This window comes from Geotrypetes seraphini, chromosome 4, assembly GCF_902459505.1.
Source record: "Geotrypetes seraphini chromosome 4, aGeoSer1.1, whole genome shotgun sequence".
Classification (NCBI taxonomy): domain Eukaryota; kingdom Metazoa; phylum Chordata; class Amphibia; order Gymnophiona; family Dermophiidae; genus Geotrypetes; species Geotrypetes seraphini.
The window spans coordinates 296,350,706-296,376,535 of NC_047087.1; the positions used below are offsets into that span (position 1 = coordinate 296,350,706).

The following is a 25,830-nucleotide window of genomic DNA, read 5'->3' on the forward strand; positions in this document are numbered from 1 at the left end:
TAATTCGATTACCATGCACTAACCGGTTAACGCACCTTAGTAGAACAGGGCCCATGTTTGGCTATTTTATTTTTAATAAAATTGTAAAATCTGACTGTTCCCTGCCACATTCAGACACTATTGTTCCACTCTTTTCGTTTTGAATCTACCAGTTTGTCTGTGGAACACAGGTCCCCCCCCCTTCTTTTCCTTTGGCGTTAAAAAAAACAAACAAACCCCAGAACATTATACTGAATATTAACCTAGATATCAGCAATTCATTTAACTCGCATTTGATTAAAATGAACCGCTGATGCCATGTAAACAGTTGTATGACAACAATCTATTGAAATATTAATTTTTTTAATTCTGAATTTTGAAATGTTTTAGAGTCTATAGGTGGGCCATTTCCAACTGCTTCTCATCGATGTCACCACAAGCAGAAACATTGCATGCCAGTCCCACCATGTGGAGGTTTACCGATCAGCCCATTGCTTTTCCATCCCCATGCCAAGGGTTCCCAGATTGTTATGGACGCATCTCAGAAAGCAGTAAAACGGCAAGCGAGCTTCTGCAATGCCATCACCTTCTGTAACAGGCCTGTTGTCGTCTATGAACAAGTCAGGTTGAAGGTAACTTATTCTACACGTTTTTTGCTAGTCTTTATGCAAATTACTATTTCAAACGTGATTTACCTAATATTCTAATTCAGCCAAATGTCTGTTTTGGGAAAGAGGAGCAATTTTATTTTTCAGTATCTACCATTGCTCTAGTTTATTAGCAAAGGGGCCTGTACACAAAATATTTTTTCTTATAGACATAAAAAAAGGATAATTGGCTATACATTCATTCTGCACCAGGACTGGCTTGCCACACACACTAACTAATTCAGTTCCTTATATATTGTTAGAGGTTGTGGGTTCAAAAACCTGTGCTGCTCCTTGTGACTCTGGACAAGTCACTTAATCCTCCAGGCACATTAGATAAGACTGTGAGCCTGTAGGGACAGATTGGGAAATTCTTGAGTACCTGATTATTAACCACTTAATTCATCCTGGGCCATTTGGCCTTTATCTGCTGACATGTTTCTATTACAGAAAGGGTGGTAGGTACGTGGAACAGTCTCCCGGAAAAGGTGGTGGAAACAGAGACTGTCTGAATTCAAGAGGGCCTGGGATAGGCACGTGGGATCTCTCGGAGAGAGAAAGAGATAATGGTTACTGTGGATGGGCAGACTAGGTGGGCCATTTGGCCTTTATCTGCTATCATGTTTCTAGCCCTCTCTTAAATTAAACTACGCTAGCAGTTTTTAGCGCAGAGAGCCGCGCTGAATGGCCCGCGCTGCTCCCGACGCTCATAGGAATTCTATGAGCATCAGGAGCAGCGCAGGCAATTCAGCGCGGCTCCCTGCGCTAGAAAACTGCTAGTGCAGTTTTTTAGAAGAGGCCCCTATGTTTCTGTCAAATCTCAATTCCATTTCCCTTTAACAATATAAACAACTTGCCTTGAGTTTAGCCTCCCATCTTTTCCCCATCTAATATATGCATTTGACCCCTTGGCTTTAGGATAAGCTGTATTATGGAAAAGCATTAGTATCATATCTACGTAGGAAAAAGGAGGTAATGATACCTCTGTATAAGACTCTGGTGAGACCTCATTTAGAATATTGTGTACAATTCTGGAGGCTGCACCTTCAAAAAGATATAAAAAGGATGGAGTCAGTCCAGAGGAAGGCTACTAAAATGGTAAGGCTTATGGGGACAGACTTAAAGATCTCAATCTCAGGAGAGGGGAGATATGATAGAGACGTTTAAATACTTACGTTATGTAAATGGGCACGAGTTGAGTCTCTTTAATTTGAAAGGAAACTCTTCAATGAGAGGGCATAGGATGAAGTTAAGAGGTGATAGGCTCCGGAGTAATCTGAGGAAATACTTTTTTACAGAAAGGGTGGTAGATGTGTGGAACAGTCTCCCGACGTGATCTTCCATGGTGATCAAGAAGAAAAACTGTCAGCAATAGAGCCATGAGGATGTCCTCCAACAGATAGATAGATTGAAAAGCGACAAATCACCAGGCCCGGACGGAATCCACCCTAGGGTACTAAAAGAACTAAGAAATGAGATAGCGGGAATACTCCAACGAGTTTGCAACCTATCCTTGAAAACTGGAGAGATTCCAGAGGACTGGAAGATAGCAAATGTTACACCTATCTTTAAAAAGGGGTCAAGAGGAGACCCGGGAAACTATAGGCCAGTAAGTTTGACATCGGTTCCAGGCAAGATGGTAGAAGCACTGATAAAGGACAGCATCTGTGAGCACATCGAAAAAAATGGGCTGATGAAAGCGAGCCAACATGACTTCTGCAAGGGAAGATCGTGCCAAACAAACTTACTGCACTTCTTTGAGGGGGTAAACAGCCAGTTGGACAAAGGGGAACCTGTAGAAATCATTTACCTTGACTTCCAAAAGGCCTTTGACAAGGTACCCCATGAGCGGTTACTTAGGAAGCTGTGGAACCACGGGGTGGAAGGGGACGTACACAGATGGGTCAAACACTGGTTGGCAGGCAGGAGACAGAGGGTTGGAGTGAAGCATCACTACTCGGGCTGGAGGAAAGTCACGAGCGGAGTTCCGCAGGGGTCTGTACTTGGACCGCTGCTGTTCAATGTATTTATTAATGACCTGGAAACGGGGACGAAATGTGAAGTTATAAAATTTGCGGATGACACTAAACTCTGTAGAAGGGTTAGAACTACGGAAGAGTGTGAGGACCTACAAAGGGACCTAAGCAAACTGGAGGAGTGGGCGAATAAATGGCAGATGAAATTCAATGTAGGGAAATGCAAGGTCATGCATATAGGGAGAAAGAACCCGATGTTCAGCTACCAAATGGGGGGATTAGTATTAGAGGGAAGTAACCTTGAAAGAGATTTGGGTGTACTGGTGGATACAACAATGAAGTCAACGGCGCAATGCGCAGCAGCCGCGAAGAAGGCAAACAGAATGTTGGGTATTATTAAAAATGGTATTACGACCAGAACAAAAGAAGTCATCCTGCCGTTGAATCGGGCAATGGTGCGCCCGCACCTGGAGTACTGTGTTCAGTATTGGTCACCGTACCTTAAGAAGGATATGGCAATACTTGAGAGGGTCCAGAGGAGAGCGACACGAATGATTAAGGGCATGGAAAACCTTTCATACACTGAAAGATTGGAGAAGCTGGAGCTCTTCTCCCTGGAAAAGCGGAGACTCAGAGGAGACATGATAGAGACCTACAAGATCATGAAGGGCATAGAGAAAGTAGAGAGAGATAGATTCTTCAAATTTTCAAAACATATAAGAACAAGAGGGCATTCGGAAAAATTGGAAGGGGATAGATTCAAAACAAATGCTAGGAAGTTTTTCTTTACTCAGCGGGTGGTGGACACCTGGAATGCGCTTCCAGAGGATGTAATAGGGCAGAGTACGGTACTGGGGTTTAAGAAAGGATTGGACAATTTCCTGTTGGAAAAGGGGATAGAGGGGTATAGATAGAGGATTACTGCACAGGTCCTGGACCTGTTGGGCCGCCGCGTGAGCGGACTGCTGGGCACGATGGACCTCAGGTCTGACCCAGCAGAACTGCTTATGTTCTTATGTTCTTAAGAGGTGGTGGAGACAGAGACGGTGTCTGAATTCAAGTAAGCCTGGGATAGGCAGTGGGATCTCTTAGAGAGAGGAAGGAGATAATGGTTACTGTGGATGGACAAACTGGATGGGCCATTTGGCCTTTATCTGCCATCATGTTTCTATGTTTCTATGACATCACAATGCAGGTGTTAAGAGCCATAGTCTATAACTATAAAGCTCTATGACCTCACAATGCAGGTTTTAAGAGCCTTAGCCAACAGGGAGAGGAGGAGATAGTGGATGCTATGGATGGGCAGACTGGATGGGCCATTTGGCCTTTATCTACCATCATGTTTCTATGTTTCTATGACATCACAATGCAGGTGTTAAGAGCCATAGTCTATAACCTTAAAGCTCTATGACCTCACAATGCAGGTGTTAAGAGCCTTAGCTAATAGGAAAAGGAGGAGATAGTGGATGCTATGGATGGGCAGACTGGATGGACCATTTGGCCTTTATCTGCCATCATGTTTCTGTGTTCTGATTTGTGCTTATTAGATGCTTCATAAGTATTATTACATTATATTACATTACATTAGGGACTTCTATTCCGCCTATACCTTGCAGTTCAAGGCGGATTACAAAAGAGCTAACTGGACATTTCCAGTGAAGATACAACAGTTTTGGGGTTTTTTGTTTTTTTTTTTGGTTACAAGGGAGGAGAGGTACCTGGATTAATTCCGGAAGAACTTGCAAATTGGATATTAAATTGACTGTACGATACTGTGTGATATAACAAATAGATTACAGTTAGAGTACAAATAAGATTATGTTACATTTCAGGGTTCTGAATACTTGGTTGGTGTTTTGGGGAGGAAGAGATTATTTAAGTGGAGGTTTTGGGGGAGAATTTATCTAGGAGGAGGGGGAAGGGTTGGGTTAAGATATTTGGATAAATTTTTTGAAAAGTGGGGTTTTGATTTCTTTTCGAAAAGTTTTGAAGTCGCCCGTTGCCGACAACAGGTTGGAGATGGAGTGGTTAAGTTTTGCTGCTTGCGTCGCCAGAAGGTTATCAAACATCTTTTTGCGCTGAGTGCCCTTGAGTGGGAGGGAAGGCAAAAGGGTTCGGAGTTCTTCTTTGTCTTGAGGTGAGGATCTGGTTTAGGCGGTTGTTTAGATAGGGGGGGGCGGAGCCATTTAATGCTTTGAATAATAGACAGTAGAATTTGAATTGAATTCGTGCTTGCATAGGTAGCCAGTGAGAGTCTAGGAAGGCAGTTGTAATATGATCACATTTTCTCAGGGAGTAGATCAGTCTGAGGGCAGTGTTTTGTATAGTCTGAAGTTGTTTTATTATGTTGGCAGGACAAGGTAGATAGAGGGAATTGCAATAGTCCAGTAGACCTAAGACTAGGGATTGGACAATTAGCCTGAATTGTGCTGGGTTGAAGAATTTTCTTATTTTACGTAGTGTACAAAGCTGCGGGCAGCGGCTCCTCGCACGTCCCGTGCCTCATCTGGAAGCCTTCCCTCTGACGTTGCGACGTCAGAGAGAATGCTTCCAGTTCAGGTGCAGGACGCACGTAGGAGCCGCTGCCCGTGGCTTTGTGCATTGAATCAGTGAGGAAGAGGGAGCCGGCCTGAAGATAACACCGTGGGCGGCATAAAATGGCCATTGGCTAAATTTTGTAAGGAATGATAATTAACTTTGTTTTACTGACCTTCAAACATACACATCCAGTGTGGGAGGGAGGGGGGAGAGGTTTGCATTGGAATTGATTCGGGAATTTTTTTAGGTAGTTTCTTGTGGGTATTTATTTTCTTGATTATTAGGTGGGAGGATGGGGGGAAAAATTGCTTATTAATATCTGTAAGTTTATTGTGTTTTCTTGTAATAGTATATGCACATGAATTATTTGCATGCATAATTGTAGTTTGAAAATTTAATACCGCTTAGATCATTTTTAAGCGGTATATCAATTTTTATTTTTAAAGTTTTTTTGTAAGTTTATTAAAATTTTATTCAACGCCTAACAGGGTTCTTGGCGTTTTACAATTTAAAAAGAGGGTACACAATCAAAGGACAGATAAACAAGACATAATATAGATGTACAATTAAACGAAAGGTAAATAGGGAGAAGTACAATATGTTAAAGTAAAGCAGAGATTGAAGGAAGAAACCAAAGGAGGGAAGGGAGTGACCTGTTTACTGTTGGAATCTAAAAGATTTGAAAGGAGATGATCAATACTCAAAGGCGGCTTTAAAAAGGAAGCATTTTAATCCTCCTTTGAATTTGTCAAAATGATGCTCTTCCCTAATATTGGTTGGCTGTGAGTTCCAGATCATGGGGGCAGTTACTGAGAGTGCTAATTATCTTTAATGAGGGCACGTGGAATAGATGTTGGGAGGTAGATCTTAGGGTTCGAGGTGGATCGTGTGGGATAAGGAGTCTATCGATAAAAGCAGGTTCCTTAGTTTTTGGGGTTTTGAATACTAGGGTAGTGATTTTATAAGTTATTCAGGGTTCATAGACAACGGCGCGAAAGACAAAAGCGTGCGCCGACAATTGAGCGCAGTGTGCGCTGCCGCGCTGCTCTAAATTACAATTTTTAGGGGCTCCGACGGGGGGTTTTGTTGGGGAACCACCCCCAGTTTACTTAATAGACATCGCGCCAGCGTTATGGGGGGTTTGGGGGGTTGTAACCCACCACATTTTACCGTAAACTGAACTTTTTCCCTAAAAACAGGGAAAAAGTGAAGTTTTCAGTAAAATGTGGGGGGTTACAACCCCCCACAACGCCCCCACAATGTGGTGCGATGTCTATTAAGTAAAGTGGGGGGTTCCCCCCCCACGCCCCCCGTCAGAGCACTAAAAGCAGTAATTTAGAGCGGCGCGGCGGCGCGTGCTGCGCTCAATTGTCTGGGTGCGCCTTTGTCCCGGCGCGCTTTTGACCTGACACCGTTATTCAGTGTGGTATCGGTAGCCAATGAGCTTTCTTTAAAAGGGGAGTGACATGATCGTATTTCTTAGAGTTAGTGATGATTTTAATGGCTGTGTTTTGAATTAACTGGAGGCGTCTAGTTTCTTTCTGACATGTACCTTTTTATAACGAGTTGCAGTAATCAGTTTTTGATATCATGAGAGAGTGAATCAATATGTTTAGAGCTTGAGGCTCCAGGATGCTGGCTAACGACCTAATCATTCTGAGTTTGTAGAAACAGTTTTTAACTACTGTACTGACTGGTGAGCGATAATTTAATTTACTATCAATAGTGACTCCCAGGAAATAATTGGACTCTTGAAAAAGTGATCAGTTGGGTGTGAGCATGTACACCAGCCTTTGGCAGGCATAAATGCTTGCATCCAAAATTAGGAATGAAATGTGTGCTAAGGTAATATTTTATTTTTAAAAACGCTCTGCACAAAGCACTCTTTACAGAGCAGTAGTTTAGCGTGGCTCATCCCAGCACCTAACTTTGGGCACCATTTATTAAGAACATAAGAACTGCCAGCTCCGGACCAGATCTTCGGCACATCAAGTCCGGAGATCCGCACACGCGGAGACCCAGCCAGGTGTACACCTGGTGTAATTTTAGTCACCCATATCCCTCTATGCCTCTCGAGATTATATATAGAATGTTGCTACTCCTTGGGATTCTAGAATCTTGTTACTCTCTGGAATTCCGGAATCTTGCAATTCATAAGAACATAAGAACCACCATCTCTGGATCAGACCTTCGGTCCATCGAGTCTGGCGATACGCACACGCGGAGCCCCAGCCAGGTGTACACCTGGCGTAATTTTAGTCACCCATATCCCTCTATGCCTCTCGTAAGGAGATGTGCATCTAGTTTGCTTTTAAATCCTAGAACGGTGGATTCCGCAATAACCTCCTCTGGGAGAGCATTCCAGGTGTCCACCACTCGTTGCGTGAAGCAGAACTTCCTGATATTTGTCCTGGACTTGTCCCCCCTTAGCTTCAGTCCATGTCCTCTTGTCCGTGTCACATTGGACATTGCAAATAATTTTTTTTCCTGCTCTATTTTGTCGATTCCTTTCAGTATTTTGAAAGCCTCGATCATATCCCCTCGCAGTCTCCTTTTCTCAAGGGAGAACAATCCCAGTCTCTTAAGTCGTTCCTCGTACTCCAAGTTCTCCATACCTTTTATTAGCTTCGTTGCTCGTCTCTGCTCCCTCTCCAGCAGTTTTATATCCTTCTTTAGGTTGGGAGACCAATGTTGGACGCAGTGTTCCAAGTGTGGTCTGACCATTGCCCTATAAAGCGGCATTGAATGCATATATGCCAGCATGCCACTTAGGCATATGTTTTACAGAATAGTGCTTATCTGGCATAGCTTGTAATTGCAAAGGGACATATGAGGTGTGATGAAAAAATACGGTGAATATATAAATAAAAATTTATTAAAAGCAATATTGCCATTAATCCCCCTCGAAATACTCCCCCTCGCTTCGAATACGCTTATCCCATCATACTTGCCACTTTCTGACGCAGTTCTGCATGTCCTCTTTCATGAGTGTCTTTAGTTGCGCTGTTGTGGTTGCCTCGATGTCCTGAATCAATTGAAAATGTTTACCTTTCATGCTCATTTTAACTTTGGGGAAGAGCCAGAAGTTGCACAGTGCTGGATCTAGTGAATAAGGTGGATGAGGATATGCTGTAATGTTTTTATTTGACAGAAATGGCCGTACCAGAAGCGACGTGTGACACGGAGCGTTGTCTTGGTGGAGGATGAAACCATCTGCCCATTTCTCAGGGCGCACTCACTCGCCTTCTCTCAACTTTACCAAACAAGTTGAAACTTGTCACATACTGTCACCAAGGGCTCCTTTTACAAAGGCGCGTTAGGGCGGAATAGAAATCAGTAATGAAATGTAATGTAATGCCTTAACGCACGAAATAGTGCATGCTAAGATGCCGCACGCACTAGCTACTACCGCCTCCTCTTGCACAGGTGGTAGTTTTTCGGCTAGCACACGCTAATCCGGTGCGTGCCTTGTAAACGCTAGCGCACCTTCGTAAAATGAGCCCTAAGGTTTGATGCCGCGATTCCCATATTGACGATCCCTGCCTTTCCACGGCAGCAGCATTCACCGTATTTTTTTTTATCACACCTCGTACACATGAGTGGGATATAGGCGGGTCTGAACAAAGAAATTTGTACCGTGATATGCAAAGCAAAAACAAAGTGAAAATACCAAAATAAATTGCTTTGTCCCGAATTAATCTACTAATCAACGCACATTTAAAAAAATGTTAAAGGGAGAAAAGACCTCAGAGAACTCACAGGAAGGCTTGTAATTGCTGTCAAGTTCCTTCTACTATTGCGGGTTCATTATCTTTCATCGGCCAAAAACTCCCAATTCTTATTCAAAAATATTAGTACTCAACATGAGCCTGAAACAAACCAAAATGAATGCAGCACTTAACTCAAGCCTGACGGGGTTCTTCCATTTCACGCCCTTGATAGAGCTTCGTCGGGGGCATGCAGCATGTTCTTCATAGCGTTCAAACCTTCAAAAGTGGAAAAATGTTCACAACTTTAAACTAAATAATTTCAGAACAACTCACAACCTTTTCTAATCCCACTATATCTTTTTAAAGATATGGCGACCATAACTGTGCACAGTACTCAAGGTGAGGAGACATCATGGAGTAAGGGCTTCTCTTCACTTCCCAGGAAGGAAGGAAATCATATTCAAACCTAGTGCTGTAAACCTAACAAGTTTCAAGTTTATTAAAACATTTTTTATACCGCTAACTCAAATTACAAAGCGGTGTACAGCATTAACAAAAAGATATCTTAGATTCAAACAGTTTTTATTGATACAAATATCATCAAATACAATAATACAGCATAAAAAAAAAACACAACACATCAATATGCATCAATTATTAATAAACATAATAAAAGACAAATTCCAATATCAATAAACCCCACTTATCTATATGAGTTTGAACCTTTACCTTCCCTCTCTATACCCACCCCTTCCCACCCAATAGTACTCTCTACCCAATAATATTCTCATAAATAAAGAAATATAACTTAAAATCTCATTACAGCCCTTAGGGTACAAAGCTTGCAAATAAATACAGCATCAAAAGACATCAATAATACATCAATTATTAATATACATAATTTTTTTAAAAAATAAATAAATTCCAATATCATTAAACCCCCACTTATCTATATGAATTTGAATCTTAACCATCCCTCTCCACACCCACCCCTTCTCATCCAATAGTACTCTCTACCCAATGTTGCTCTCTTCATTTAACTTAATAAAAAGCCCAATTAAGAGATCCAACTTAAAATCGCATTACGACTCTTAGGATGCAAATCTTGCAAATATGAATCCCAAATTTGTATAAATAACATCTTTTGCTTTCTTACAATTCCTGCATCTCTAGCTTCCCAAATGGCCAACTGATGTAATTGGTTCCGCCAATGCCAGAACCTCGGAGGATCAGGGATCGTCCAATATTGTAATATACATTTTCTAGCCAAGAGACTCATTTTTCTACACAACACCCTATTTCCTTTTGGTAAATGGCCAAGAGCTTCTGGCAAATCCAAAATAAAGAAAGAAGGAGTGAAGCGCATTGATCTTCCAATTAAAAGATATCTTAAAAAGAAACAACACAAATGGGTATTAAAATATAATACAATACAGTATTAGGCTAGTAGACTTTAAATACGAGACACATATACAGATTGCACACAGTTAGGAAAGTAGGGTTGAATTACAATATTTAAAATAAAGCACCCTTAAGGATTAAAACAATAGGTTGGGAGAGGGACTATTGGCGTAGCCCTAAAAAGGACAGTTTTATCCGAAAGCATCCTCAAATAAGAATGTTTTGAGTTTCGCTTTAAGTTGCTTTATCGAGGATTCCGCACGTAAATGGTTGGGCAGTGAAGTCCATAAAGAAGGTGCGACGACGGCAAAGTTATTAGATCTTAGCGTGTTGATCAGTTTCAAGGACGGGACGACTAAGTAGGTTTTGTGACGTAGAGCGAAGAGATTTTAGCGGGATGATAAGGAATAAGGAGTCTATCAATAAACTCTGGTCGTTTGCTTAAACGAGTAGTGAAGGTAGAATTTTGTAACTAATTCTATGTTCGACGGGCAACAGTGTCCTTGGGTGGCTTTCTCTTGCAGGCCCGCCACATTTATTGTCTCTCAGCTCAGCAGCAACTCTTACTGATCTCTGCCCTGGTCCCAGAGTTACAAGCACAGTCTCGAGTGGAGGAACGAGGTTGGCTTGCAGCCATCAGGTCGAGCACAAACTCTTCAAGGTTCCAAGTTAAACGTGGCCTTCCTGAACGTAGCGGCTGCAGTTTCGCAGCTTCAGGGTGGGGGCACTTGTAGGGGGCGTCTCTGCTTCCCTCTGGGCCCCCTTAACTCAGCTCAGGCCCAGCCTTTTATATTTCCTAGACCATTTCCTCCTGGCTCAACCCCTCCCATATTACTAGGGTTAACAGATGTCCAGATTTATCCAGACATGTCCTCTTTTTAGAGGACTGTCTAGGTGTCTGGACAGTTTCCTGAACCAGGGGAGAGTTTGTCCAGGTTTTGGACTCACTGTTTCCAGTCCAGCCCCCACCCTAGACCCAGGTATGGCTCTCTGAGTCTTCCCTGTCCCCAGTAACTCCTCTGGCATAGAAACATAGAAACATAGAAAGATGACGGCAGAAAAGGACTATAGCCCATCAAGTCTGCCCACTCTACTGACCCACCCCATTAAGTCTGAGTACTAATGACCTAGTTCCTTAACTCGACCCTCGTAGGGATCCCACTAGGGCATCCCATTTATTCTTAAAGTCAAGCACGCTGGTGGCCTTGATCACCTGCTCTGGAAGCTTGTTCCAGTGATCTACAACCCTTTCTGTGAAGAAATACTTCCTTACGTCACTATTGAATTTCCCTCCTCTGAGTTTGAGCGGATGCCCCCTTGTGACCGAGGGTCCTTTGAGAAAGAAGATGTCTTCTTCCACCTCGACACGTCCCATGATGTATTTAAATGTCTCAATCATGTCCCCCCTCTCCCTGCGTTCCTCTAGAGTGTAGAGCTGCAATTTGTTTAGTTTTTCTTCGTACGAGAGACCCTTGAGCCCCGAGATCATCCTAGTGGCCATCCGCTGAACTGACTCAACTCTAAGCACGTTTTTACGGTAATGTGGCCTCCAGAATTGCACACAGTACTCCAGATGAAGTCTCTCCATGGTTATGTACAGTGGCATTATGATTTCAGATTTGCGGCTAACGAAGCTTCTATTGATATATCCCATAAGTTGCCTTGCTTTGGATGAGGCCTTCTCCACTTGTTTGGCATTGCAATTTCAAATCTTTGGGCAGCTGACAGCGTTGGCAACATGATCCTGCTGCCATCGGCCTGTCCCGGAAGCCTTCACTCTCCAGCATCCTGCCTACGCTAGTCGAAGACAACTTTCCTAGGGAGTTGCCTGTTGAGTTCTTGCTGGCGAGCCCAATGTCCTTAACTCACATAATTTCCATTGCGCATGTTCGCTGTATGTTTTTCCCACATTTGTCACAGGCTCATGGCAGGGATCACGGTAGATTTCAACATGTTGATACTGATTTGCCTTTAGTCTGTTTGCTTTGCAAGTTATTTATTTTCAGATGTTGATCAAAACTAGGAATGAGAATTGTCTACGATGTCACGTGGGTTTTATTCTAACATGGGCTTTATTCAAGTATTTTATTGGCAGCAATATATATTTGGAAAAAAGCAAACTGAACTGCTGAAAATTAGGTCCATTTATCTCACCGCAGAAGAAACTCTCTGGCAGGATTTTTAGCTTCAGTAAAACCACTGCAGGGAGAAAGAAAATTAAAGTCGGTTTAGCTTGTGACTGATGTTATTATGCTTGACACTGTCCTGTTTATATGTTTAATGAAATTAAATCTTTCTGACATATTATTTCCTAGATCACGAAGAAGCAGTGCTGCTGGAGTGGGGCTCTTAGACTCGGCTTTACTTCCAGAGACCCCTCAAGGATTAACCCCAACACCCTACCCAAGTACGCCTGCCCCGACTTGGTTTCTCAGAGTGGATTCTGGGCCAAAGCCTTGCCAGAAGAGTTTGCCAGTGAAGGAAACATCATAGCGTTCTGGGTGGACAAGAAGGGACGTGTTTTTTACCGAGTCAATGATTCTGGTGCAATGCTGTTCTTTAGTGGTGTAAGGACAACGGAGCCACTCTGGGCTTTGATTGACGTCTACGGACTCACTCGTGGTGTACAGCTCTTAGGTAAGAATCTTTTAAAATTGCTAAAAGAAGCATGTACCTATGAAGATCAGGGCTGGGCAACCACAGTCCTTGAGGGCCCCAACTCAGTTGGGATTTCAAGATTTCCACAAGGAGTATGCATAAGGTCTGTTTCCACACAATGGAAGCAGCATATGCAAATCAATCTCATGTATGTTCTTTACAGATATCTGGAAAGCCCAGCTGGATTATGGCCCTCGAAGACTGTAGTTGTCACCTCTGGTGTAGATATTAGCTCATGACCTCATATCTTATTTCTTAGAAAAATGTGCTTAATAACGAAATGCTGTGTCTTGATTTAGTGGATCAACGATGAGCCCACTGATGAGGTGTTGTTTTTTTTTTTTAAATGGAGGAACCAAATGCATGAGTCAATGTGAATGGAAGATTTGTCTGGGAGTAGAGGGGTCACAAACAAAAGGTAACATTTGTACAAATTTGGGAAGCCTTTTTGGCTTCATTAACTACAAGATTGTGAAATTCAGTACTTCAGTGGCATACCTAGATTATGTGACACCTGGGGTTGATAATTTTTTAACACCCTCCTCCCCCGCTTTGTACTTTAAACCCCCCCCCCAAAAAAAAAACCTATTAATCCAGGCCCAGCATGTTCTCACCCTTCTCTCCTGGCCATTCCGTTGTTGCCTTTACCTTCCATCAAGCTGAATAAACTATTGGCCTTAGCGGTGATTCAGAGATGTTGCCCATGGCTCCCCTTCCTGCTTTCCATCTGCCGTGGTCCACCTGGGTGGAAACAGGAAATTATGTCATTGGAGAAAGCAGGAAGGGGAACTGCAGGCACTGTTAGGGGAAGTTCCCAGACCATGACTCCAAGGCCGGGAACACCTCCCTCATGCTTGCACCCAGTCCGCCCCCCGGTCCGCCCTTGGTACGCCACTGCAATACTTAGTAGTTTGGATGGGTAAGTAGGACTTGGGGTGAGGGTGAGGTTTACAGAGAGGTATGATAAAACCGGGGAGATATGATTGGAAGTCTACAAAATCTTGAGTGGAGTAGAACGGGTACAAGTGGATTGATTTTTCACTGTCAAAAATTACAAAGACTAGGGGGAAATTTGATGAAGTTACAGGGAAATACTTTTAAAACCAATAGGAGGAAATATTTTTTCACTCAGAGAATAGTTAAGCTCTGGAACGCATTGCCAGAGGTTGTGGTAAGAGCCGATAGCGTAGCTGGTTTTCAGAAGGGTTTGGACAATTTCCTGGAGGAAAAGACCATTGTCTGTTATTGAGAAAGACACGGGGGAAGCCACTGCTTGCCCTGGATTGTAGCATGGAATGCTGCTACTCCTTAGGTTTTTGCTAGGTACTAGTGTCCTGGATTGACCACTGCGAGAACCGGCCACTGGGCTTGATGAACCTTTAGTCTGACCCAGTAAGGCTATTTGTATGTTCTTATGGTATAGTAAGGAAATATTCCTTTCTAAGTAGGTAGGATGGAAGAGACATGGTTGGGGGAAGAATTTGTTCAGAAATTCAATTGTTTATTAATATGTTCCATTTGTTATCAGATGGGCAATAATATGTTATATTTGGATGCGACCATGGAGCAGAATTATTGCCTTAATAAAGAGCTGTATTTCAGAACTGCTGAAAGAAAATGTGATATGGGAACACTTAAACCAGGAAGTGTAAGTTTCCCATGCTTATAAATGTGATAAAATGTACTGTAACACATACCACAGAGGCTGGTGACATCTTACTGCAATGCAAGCACAATTAAAACTACAGAATTTGCTAAGAATGTGGTCCGGGTTAGTATTTTTGACAATGTTCTGGAGAGCAATGTTCTGGGAAGTAGATCAAGGTGACACAGAATAGCACTCTGGGAGATAAGATTATAGCACCCATTCTGGCAAATATTTTCTTATAATGGAAAAGAAACAGATCTGAGACGAAGTGCTCCAAAACAAAATTTCATTGTTAAATCAATCACCTGATGTGGTTAGGGTTACCAGACAGACGTCCATGTTTTAAGTTTTATTAAAATTTGATTTGATCGCTTATCAAGTGTTACTAAGCGAATTACAAGATTAAAAAAAAAATTTAAGAACACAAAAAATCATACAACTTATAAATTGTTAGCAATAAAATAACTTGAATACACTAACTGGTACATAAGGATAGTGGGGGTAGAACTACAATCTGTTTTATAAAAAAGAGAGAGGTAACATATATGGACAGCACAATATGGAAAGGAGAGAGAAAATATAAAGGGGAAAACAGAATTATCTTTTGGGGAGGAATTATAGGTTGATGGCATCTTTAAACAACAAGAAAATCGACCCTGGTCCCTCCACAGAGAGTAAAATCGAAGAAAGAAAGAAATCGTGGAGAATCGATGTCCAAGATGAAGGCTTTATTCAAACAAATAAATAAATAATCCACATAAAAATGTCTAGGGCCGGAACCTCTGGGAAACATATGGAGCCAACATGGTCCGTGTTTCGACAGTGTAGTCTTCTTCAGGGATCCCTATGTGGCCCTAAATGCAGGGACCCCTGAAGAAGACTACACTGTTGAAATACGGACCATGTTGGGTCCATATGTTTCCCAGACCAGCCCTCCTCGAGGGTTGCAATCCAGTCGTTTTTTTCAGCATTTCCCCAATGAATATGCATGAGATCTATTTGCATGCACTGCTTTCATTGTATGCTAATAGATCTCATGAACATAAGAACATAAGCAGTGCCTCTGCTGGGTCAGACCAGAGGTCCATCACGCCCAGCAGTCTGCTCACGCGGCGGCCCTTCAGGTCCAGGACCTGTATAGTAATCCTCTATCTATACCCTTCTATCCCCTTTTCCTTCAGGAAATTATTTAATCCCTTCTTGAACTCCAATACCGTACCTTACCCTATCACATCCTCTGGAAGCGCATTCCAGGTGTCCACCACCCTTTGGATGAAGAAGAACTTCCTAGCATTGGTTCTGAATCTGTCCCCTCTTAACTTTTCCGAATGCCCTCTCGTTTTTGTAGTTTTTGAAAGTTTGAAGAATCTGTCCCTCTCCACTTTCTTCATGCCCTTCATGATCTTGTAAGTCTCTATCATGCCCCCTCTAAGCCTCCGCTTTTCCAGGGAAAAGAGCCCTAGTTTCTCTAATCTTTCAGTATATGAAAGGTTTTCCATACCTTTTATCAATCGTGTTGCTCTTTTCTGAACCCTCTCGAGTATCGCCATATCCCCATATCCCTACGAGGATGAAGATAAGGAATAGGGTCACTAGAGTATAGACTTAAGGGGGTGGGTCAGTGGAGTGGGCAGACTTGATGGGCTGTAGTCCTTTTCTGCCGTCATCATCTTTCTATGTTTCTATCCTTCTTAAGATACGGCGACCGATAATGGACGCAGTACTCCAGATGCGGGTGCACCATTGCTCGATACAACGGCAGGATAACTTCATTCATTCATTAGGGAAATCCTGAAAACCCGACTGGATTGCGGCCCTTGAGGAGGGACTTTGACACCCCTGCCCTAGACATTTTTATATGGATTATTTATTTATTTGTTTGAATAAAGCCTTCATCTTGGACATCGATTCTCCCTGAGTTCTTTGATGGCATCTTTAAACAGAAAGCTTTTCAGGTTACTTTTAAAACGTGTTAAATTTTCCTCCTCTCTTAAGTATGCCGGCATAGCGTTCCAGAGCCAAGGCGCGTTCACGGAGAAGATATCTAGCCTTTGTGTTCCTATTATTTTCAGTGATGGGACCGTTAATAGTTTTTGATCCACGGATTGGAGTGTACGTGTGGTAGTATATGGAATGAGTAATTTATTTATAACATGTCCGGGTGGGGCACTTTGTCCAGGTTTTGAAAAGCTTCCAGCTAGTAGCGACGTCAGGACCGCGTCTGCTCATGCGCGGATGCAACGCGGTGATGTCACGTGCACGCGCGCATGTGTGTGATGTCAGCCTAGAGGCCTCTGGGAGATTATATCGATCTAACTCTGGCATGGGAATGCAGATAGACTCTGTGTGCAGGGAGACTGTGTTACGTTTCCCTGATTGAATCATGACTAGCTAAAAGGTGTTAATGTCTGATTAAGAGGGTGCTTAGGACAATGGCCTGCTTGAATGGGACAAAGAAGCCAGAGACTTAATCCCATCAGGTTTCTCACCCTCCTTTGTCTATTAAATTGACCATTGTCTCAAACAGTTTGCAAGTTCTAAACAGAAAGATACTGGGAGATACAATATTTTCTCTATTCAGAATAAGATTCCAAGGTATAAAAGCCTGCTCTCTGCAACACACATGGCTCTCTCTCTCTCTCTCTCTCTTTTTCTATGCAGCTATCAATATCGCTCTCTTTTTCTATACTTCCCTTTATTTATCTAACATGAAGCTTCCTAGAACTACAAGCTTCTATGTCCCTCTCTGCCTCTGACCTCTGTAAGGCAGTGAGACTGCTTGCTCTCTGCTTAAGTGTAATGCTCTCTGCTTAATTGTAATGCTTATAAATATTACTTTTCTGTAAGACTATTTCTATAATATATTCTTTATGCAATCACCTCTGGTCGTGTCTATTATTCTACTTCCTGGTGAGTCATCTGTGAAGGAACTGAACCTGGGACCTGGCGTTTGTCAGTACGCCTTTCACTTAACCCCTACCACCTAATATTGTGGGGACCACTTTCAAACTGACATGTGACATCATCGCGCCACACCAGCGCATGCACAGATGCCCTCCCGACAAGTGAACAGGTTGAGGGGGGCGGGGCTGGGGCAGAACAGGGCATGGCTTGGGCAGGCCTGGGTGGGGCTGGGGGCGTGGCTACCAGAAAGTCTGGCAACCCTAGGCATGGTCCATGTCTCACCCACTCTTGAGCTGTTTCAGGGGTATAATCCCAGAAGTGAAAAGGCAAAAAGGATTCGTGATCCCAATTAAAATGTACAAAAATGTTCACCAGTGCTCAATGTTCACAGCAGCATGGACGCAGGCTGTTCTCACTAAGAAGCACAAGAGTGGGCAAAATGTGGTGACCGTGTTGGATGATTGTTTTAATAGTGCACCGGTGGCTTTCAGGGGGTTCGGTGAATCCCCAGCTTTTCGTTGTTTCCTTTTTGATTTGTTGAGGAGGCAGCAGGTTTAGGGGGGAAAATTTCCCCAGCAGCTGTGGCGAATATTCTTAAAAAGTGCTTGTTTCTGCCAAAGATGAATGAATAAATTCTTAAATTTCCTTACATTCAATAAATACCCCCACTGTTTATTTCTACCTCTAAGACACACACTCACTCTATAACCCCCCTCATTGGAAGCATTTACCTATTGGTTTGTAAAATGGAACAGCTATCAACATTACCATATGTTGGTGCTGGCAATTCTATGATCAAGCTGTCTTGCTCATACTGGTTAATTTTTCCGTGTGTATATTTGTCAAATGACTGCTCCCACCGTGTGTGCAGGAAAATACGTGTGCGTACCCTGGGGTGTATACTATCCTGTCTAGTTGATGTATCACTCTAACTTGTCAAGTTGGCTCAGTACAACATCCAGGTTCATCGAGGTTTCTTTCAGTTCCTCCACGTCATTTCGGGTACAAGTAAGATATCTCTCCCAAAAAACTAATCCGCGCAGTTTGAAGTCTACGCTATGATTTTCACATACATCCACATGGAACACTTAACAAGACATGTGGAGGAAAAACAGACCTCAATCTTTTGGCTCAAAAACACTAAAAAGACTGCAAAATGAGCCACTGTCATCACAGGTACTGGAAAAAAAAAAACTCCATTTAGACATCATACTTTCACTGCTTTCAAACCAAAGAAAAAGTGGTTACCCAAAAACGCAGTCTCAAAGATACAACAAAGTAACCACTTACCTTGAAAGCTCTATCGTCCAAGGCAGGCCAAAATCTTGCAGTCAACTGCACGACTTGAAGTTCTTTTTCCTTTTACTGTACCAATAAAGCGTATCGCTTACCATTCATTCTGAAAATCGCTGCTACTCTCCCACAAATTCGCTGCTTCCATGCTTCCCAGTGTGCACTGAGAAAAATGCTGCTTCCCAGCATCCGTAGAGAGAAAGGCTTCTTCCCAGCACGCCTGCCCAGAAATCGCTGCTTGCTTGTCTGCCCAAAACTCGCTGTAGAAAAGTTATTTGCGGTTCCAATAATAAAAACGGAAGGCTTTTTCTAAAAACCGCAAACAACATTTAAAAAGTTATTCACGGTTTTTCCGTATTCGTGCCTATGGTCCGCCCGCATTCCCCACGAATACGGAAGGAGTGTACAAGCATGTTTCTGGAACGAATTATGCTTTACTGTACTTCAAACTAGTGGGGAAGAAGGAGGGTAAAGAATGCTCCCAACACCAAAACACAAACGCTCACACAGGCATAAAAATAAAAGGCAATCACTATCTCTTTAGGGTTTGGACCAAATAATATTTAATATCATTGCCATCCCCTCTGCCTTCTGGTGGATTTTTTTACCCCCCCCCCCCCCCCACTGGACGATTGCCAGTATTTCTAGTATTTTATATAATGTTGCAAAAATGTTTTTTTTTTTAGCAGTCTCTCTTTTTGAGGAGTGGCTCTTTCTATGTAGTTCTTACGCCGTAGCAATCCTTCCTAAGGGCTCCTTTTACGAAGGTGCGGTAGGGCCTTATCGCGCGGAATAGCGCGCGCTAGCCACTGCCGCCTCCTTTTGAGCAGGCGGTAGATTTTTGGCTAGCGCGTACTATAGCGTGCGCTAATCTGGTGCGTGCGCTAAAAATGCTAGCGCACCTTCGTAAAAGAAGCCCTTAGGCAAGATTGCGACGGCGTAAGAACTGACAGTCAAGGCAAGAACAATATTCAAGTTCTCCTGCATATGTTTCAAGCTAGTTTGGGGACTAAACACACTTTGAATTCTACAGCCCTAAAAGACAAACCAGAAACAGCTATCTTTTTGCATACCCAAGCATAACCAATTGTAAATACAAAACCTTTCTGGACAGAACTTTCATGCACCAAGCAAACAAACAACATTGGCTAGACAATTACATTAATAAAGCTGAACTGACCTACAATGCTTTTAGAAAACTCATAAAAACTGCCCTATTCGACAGATATATCACCTAAACAGAATCTCACCAAACGCTCTGTTCTCACTTTCCCCAATATGCCCTCCGAAATCCTAATCGAACAGCATTTGTAATTTCAGGACCTTTCTTCTAATATGTCCCCTCTGAATCTCTAAACAAACTGTATATTGTAATTTTCGCTGTTATTTTGAAATTCGCGACTTTTCTTTACAGCAGTGGTTTCCAACCCTGTCCTGGAGGAACACCAGGCCAATTGGGTTTTCAGGCTAGCCCTAATGAATATGCATGAAGCAAATTTGCATGCCTATCACTTCCATCATATGCAAATCTCTCTCATGCATATTCATTAGGGCTAGCCTGAAAACCCGATTGGCCTGGTGTTCCTCCAGGACAGGGTTGGGAATCACTGCTTTACAGGTCCTCTCTGAAATTCTTAGCAAATAATATATTTTGTAATTTCGCTTTCTTAAAGTCTCTGTACTCTGTACTCCTTCAGCAACCAAAACAAAACTGCAGACTGTGTACAAGAGGCAGGCAAATTTTAATATGACAAGAACACAAAATATAAAACCCTTTTACCAATAAAGGGACCCGACACGGTCCGTGTTTCGGACAAACCTTCGTCAGGGGTCCATGGTAAAATAGGGGGGGGGGGCTAAAAAATGCCACAAAAAATGAAGAATCTCGACGGGATGCCTGTGTGTATCAAGTTCGCCGAAAAAGCCAACATTTTTTAGCCCCCCTATTTTACCATGGACCCCTGACGAAGGTTTGTCCGAAACACGGACCGTGTCGGGTCCCTTTATTGGTAAAAGGGTTTTATATATTGTGTTCTTGTCATGTTAAAATTTGCCTACCTCTTGTACACAGTCTGCAGTTTTGTTTTGGTTGATCCTGGCTGGTTTTTTTCTGCAGATCTTTTTTGGATCCCCTTTTTTTGTTTTTGTGTTTCTCTGTACTCCTTCTACATATTGTAAATCGCTGAATGTCCAGCTCTCTTGAATGTAAACCGCCTAGAAGTCGCAAGATTGTGGCAGTATAGAAGAATAAAGTTATTATTATTATTATTAAATGTTTGAAAGTCCCCCTTGTTATATTGCTGTTTTTGAAAAAAGAACGTGGATTCAGAGCTAGTTTTATGGTAATCCCTGCTGATTAAACCAAACTTCCAGAGGGCAGAATTTCTACTTAACAAGTCTGTGTTATGAGTGGGAAAAGAATCACTTTGTGATGAAAAGTCGCAGCCTGCACCCACTAAAACTAGGACAAATGAGACGACCAAGCGCTGTTATTTTAGGTGGAGAAAAAGCAGTAAATCACAATGCAATTATCAATTTCCAAAAAGCAAATTCTTGCCGCGAAACACGGCCTGGATTAAGTGTCACACTGCTTTTTCCCGGAATGTGCCCTGTAAAATGTTCTCCTTATCAACACTTTGTCACATTTACTGCCCATTAACTGGTATACTGGATAAAAGCATTTAGCAATCCATTTAAAATATTTAATCTGTTTATTATGGCAGCCTCAGCCTCTGGGCAGATCCAGTAATGCACGTAGAGTGCCACAGTGTGTTATGACAAGTTACATATTGTGCAGTTATAGACATGGTTTCTCGAGTGATTGCCTGGAAAAAAAATGGTGTTTGATGTTTCCAACTGCAGCCAATCAAAATGAGAAATCTTGAAGAGGGGACTATACGCTCATTCTGCACCAGGACTAGCTTACCACAACTGTCGGCTTGCAAAAATGAGCTACACTTCCCCTTCCCCATTCACAGTTTCCACGCTCGCGGTTTCACATATTTGCGATTTTTTTTTTTTAGGGGGGAATCATATTTTACCACGTTCCCACTTCTCTCCAGCCTTCCTCCCGGCATCCCGGCCTTACCTGGTGGTCAAGCAGGCTTTTGGGACAGCAGCGATCTTCCTACGCTCCTGCCCCATGTAGATCGTCAATAGGAAATGGCTGCAGTGAGCTCCCGTCGTAGTCTCGAGAGACTATGGGAACTCACGGCAGTCATTTCCTATTGGCAATCTGCACGGGGCAGGAGCGTAGGAAGATCGCTTCTGCCCCGAAAGCCTGCTAGACCACCAGGTAAGGCCGGGATGCCGGGGGGAAGGTGGGAGGGATGCAGGGGTGGGTCAGAGCCGGACGAGAAGATATTCACGATTTTTCTCAATTTGCGGTCCGGCTCTGCCCCTATGCCCCGCAAATACCAAGGGAGAAGTGTAATATGACAGAACAGTCAGAATAATGCAAGCTCGTAGAGTCAGGTTCAGACAGAGCTTATATGCAACTTGCATAAAATTGTATATTTATCAAATGTTTATTCACTAGAAATATGTGACTCAGGTTGATTGATTCGGTCTTTTCCTAATAATTAATATACAATGCATGACTGCCTGGTGGCAGTTTAGAAAGGCCTAATTGAGACCTTGAGTTTCTCTTATCCCAAGATACACAAGTCAGTGAAGGCAAAGCAAAAACAGGAAGATTTCATTCTGAGTTACAGTAACAGCAACTCCAGAAATGCAAACAAAGCAGACACTACCCTACTCGGACTGAAGCAGTGATACACGTGGCAGAGGAGCTGAGTTAATCAAGCAGACGGATTCTTTCTTTTTTTATGTTATACAGTATTTATAAATTAAGCCCTGTAAAATAGAGGCAAAAAAAACCCACCAACAAACAACATGCAGTCAGTTGGAAAAATGACCAAAGTAGGCAGCAGCATGGTGATAATCCTTTTATTGAAGAAAAAAAAATCAGTCATTGGATATGACTAGCCTAACAGGACCTTCTTAAAGGCAAGAGTTCATATCCAGAAGAGACATTCACTAAACGTAATCTAATATATTAACCCTTTCAGGACCATAAGGATCGTAGGCCAATTTTTGTGGTTTTGACGACATTTTTATGGTAAAAAGGGCTTGCAGATGCCAAAAAATTGATTTTTTTTTTGTGAAATATCATTATTTTTTTTTAAAAAAATCAAACTTCTGGCTTATGGACAGTGTGGCAAGTGAATCTTCTCGTCAATCTGGCAACGACGCTAATGAATGAATGTCGGAACCAGTTTGTTTACATAAAGGCAGTATCATATGGAATCCGTACATATCAAATTTAGAACTGTAGACTATCCCAATCAAAATTTATAGGATTTTAAAGTTATGGGACAAATATGTCCCTTGGTCCTGAAAGGGTTAAGAGAAACAGATGAATCAACAAACCGATGTCATAAGAAGAATGGAGCTACTCAGGCTAAAAGCTTAGAATGTCTCTTCCGCGTATGAGCTCTTGCCCTGATGCATCCCTAGGCTGAAACGTGGCTACGTTTATATCCAGTGATTTGATTTCTTCTTTAATAAAGGGATTATTACCATACCGCTGACTACTTTGGTCATTTAACCAACTATCTGATTACACGACATTTATAGATTTTTTGGGTGGGGTTGGTGGGGATTTTGGCAAATGGTCTTAAATTTTTCTTATATGATCAGATATCCTTCATAACCTAATGGTTAGAGCAGTGGGCTGAGACCCATGGAAATCAGGTTCAAATTAGAGAATGACACGGGGACAAATTTTTCCCCGTCCCCGTGTGTTTTGTTGCTGTCCCTGTCTCTGTCCCATTCCTGGAAGCTCTGCCTTAAACGCACAAGCCTCAAACACTTATGATTTTAAAGTGTTTGAGGCTTGTGCAGATGAGGACGGAGCTTGCAGGAATGGGGCAGGGGCAGGAAAAGAACTTGTGGGGACGGGACGGGAAAATGAGTGCCCGGGGGGGGGAGCGGGGAAAAATTTGTCCCCGTGCCATTCTCTAGTTGAAATCTCACTACATCTTCTTTTGGTCACATAACCCTCTATGGCTTCAGGTGTAAACTTGGATTGTAAGTTGTCCAATGACAGAACTATACCTACTGTACCAGAAAGCATGCTGTTTCAATAGCTTATGGGCTTGCAGACGGTATATATGAAATTAAAATAAATAAAAATACTGCACTTTGTTAAAAAGAAACACTGTAGAGTACAGTTAGAAGCAGAGCTTCAGTTAAAATTCACTACATCAGAAATTATATATCAGTCTCCAAAACTGGCTTCACCTTCAAATTCTACCGCTACCTTTAGAATTTTGATACACTGTTATCATATATTCCGTCTGAAAATATGAGAAAAACTCAGAATTGACATACATGGATTAAGGATAGAAACATGATGGCAGATAAAGGCCAAATGGCCCATCTAGTCTGCCCATCTGCAGTAACTACTATCTCCTCCTCTCCCTATTGGCTAGGGCTCTTAACATTTGCATCTCCTCTCCTATTGGCTAAGGCTCTTTACACCTGCATTGTGACATCATAGAACTTTAGTAACATAGAAACATGATGGCAGATAAAGGCCAAATGGCCCTTCTAGTCTGCCATCCGCAGTAACCATTATCTCTTTCTCTCTCCGAGAGATCCCGCGTGCCTATCCCAGGCCCTCTTGAATTCAGACACAGACTTCCGGGAGACTGTTCCACGCATCTACCACTCTTTCCATAAAAAAGTATTTCCTCAGATTACTCCGGAGCTTATCACCTCTTAACTTCATCCTATACTAAGGTGCGCTAGCGTTTTTAGCGCATGCAGGAAATTACCACGCGCTGCGCTTCTAGAACTAACGCCAGCTCAATGCTGGCGTTAAGGTCTAGCGCGCGTGGCAATGTAGCGTGCGCTATTCCGCGCGTTAAATCCCTAGCACATCTTAGTAAAAGGAGCCCTATGTATCTCTTTTTAAAACTGGGATTATCCCGGTGAGGGAGTGAACTCGCACGGTGCATTTGAACCGAGAGATATGGCAGGTTTCTTCTCTTTGCTCAGTCCATGCTGGTTTCGCCTGTCGCTTTAGTTCAATCATCTTTATTGACATTTTTTTTAAATATACAACAATTGGGCAGGAATGACCAACAAACCAGGTCATTGGGGACAACAATAATGCAGTTCGTCGATCACTGCCAGCAACACACGCAATGATGGAATTGCTGCTTTTGTCAAAGGTTCGGTGCCTTTTGTTTTTGCGGTACACAGGAACACAGGAAAGCAGGAATTGCTCTGCCGGATTTGACGGTTGCATTTAGAAGGCCAATGTGAGAGGCTAGCATCATTCAGAATACTCCATCTGGTGCCACACAGCACACAGTCTGTGTTTCGGGAAACAGACAAACATTAAACCGGTATCAAAAAGAGACCAAGAGTCCCTAAAAACTAATTCAGGGTTTTATCAAAAATCACTTACATGGGCTTGGATTTATTTCTTCCAAATCTTTTGCAGCTGTGGAACTCTTTTACTAAAGGGCATTAAGCCCTAATGAACGGTTAGTGTGCCAAAAAAGGCTTACCTCATAAGGCATTCAACCCCTTGATATTTAGCTGGTGTTTTTTGTCTGTCACCAGCACTAAAACCAGAAATTCAGGGCCGGGCCCTGCTTCGGTGATGAATATACGGGTTTTTCAGGGGTTTCCTGCAAGGGATTACTAATAGGCAGTAAAATTACGGTATACATAAATATGTCAATATTCATGTTGTCAGTCAAAAAATGAATATCCAAAGTCACCTCTTAGTCACAAGTAGAAAATGCAATTATTTAAGTATATACTATACCACGCCTCAGAGACCGAGTATAATAGCAAAATTTGCAATATACTTGATTCGGTTCAAATCTCAATCATTGGCAAGTGGTATGGAGTATTTTTACTTTCACTATGTATATACTAGCTTTGCTTTTGCTCAGCTTTGCTTTACTAATGCTTAATTTTCAAAAGAGATGTGTAAACATCTTAAACACCAAATGCTATGAGAAATGTAAGATAGTGCAAATTTTAAAAGGAAAGCA

The 25,830-nt window shown here is 42.4% G+C and overlaps 1 protein-coding gene across 3 annotated transcripts in view; it reads left to right on the forward strand.

Annotated features, from left to right (window-relative positions):
• NEURL1 (neuralized E3 ubiquitin protein ligase 1) overlaps positions 1 to 25,830 on the forward strand; it is a 374,377-nt gene that overhangs the window by 200,731 nt on the left and 147,816 nt on the right. For all 3 annotated transcript variants that reach the window (XM_033943883.1, XM_033943885.1, XM_033943884.1), the window contains exons 2-3: positions 370 to 611; positions 12,567 to 12,888. In XM_033943883.1, the coding sequence (XP_033799774.1) occupies positions 370 to 611; positions 12,567 to 12,888 (564 nt within the window). The remainder of the gene's footprint in view (positions 1 to 369; positions 612 to 12,566; positions 12,889 to 25,830) is intronic.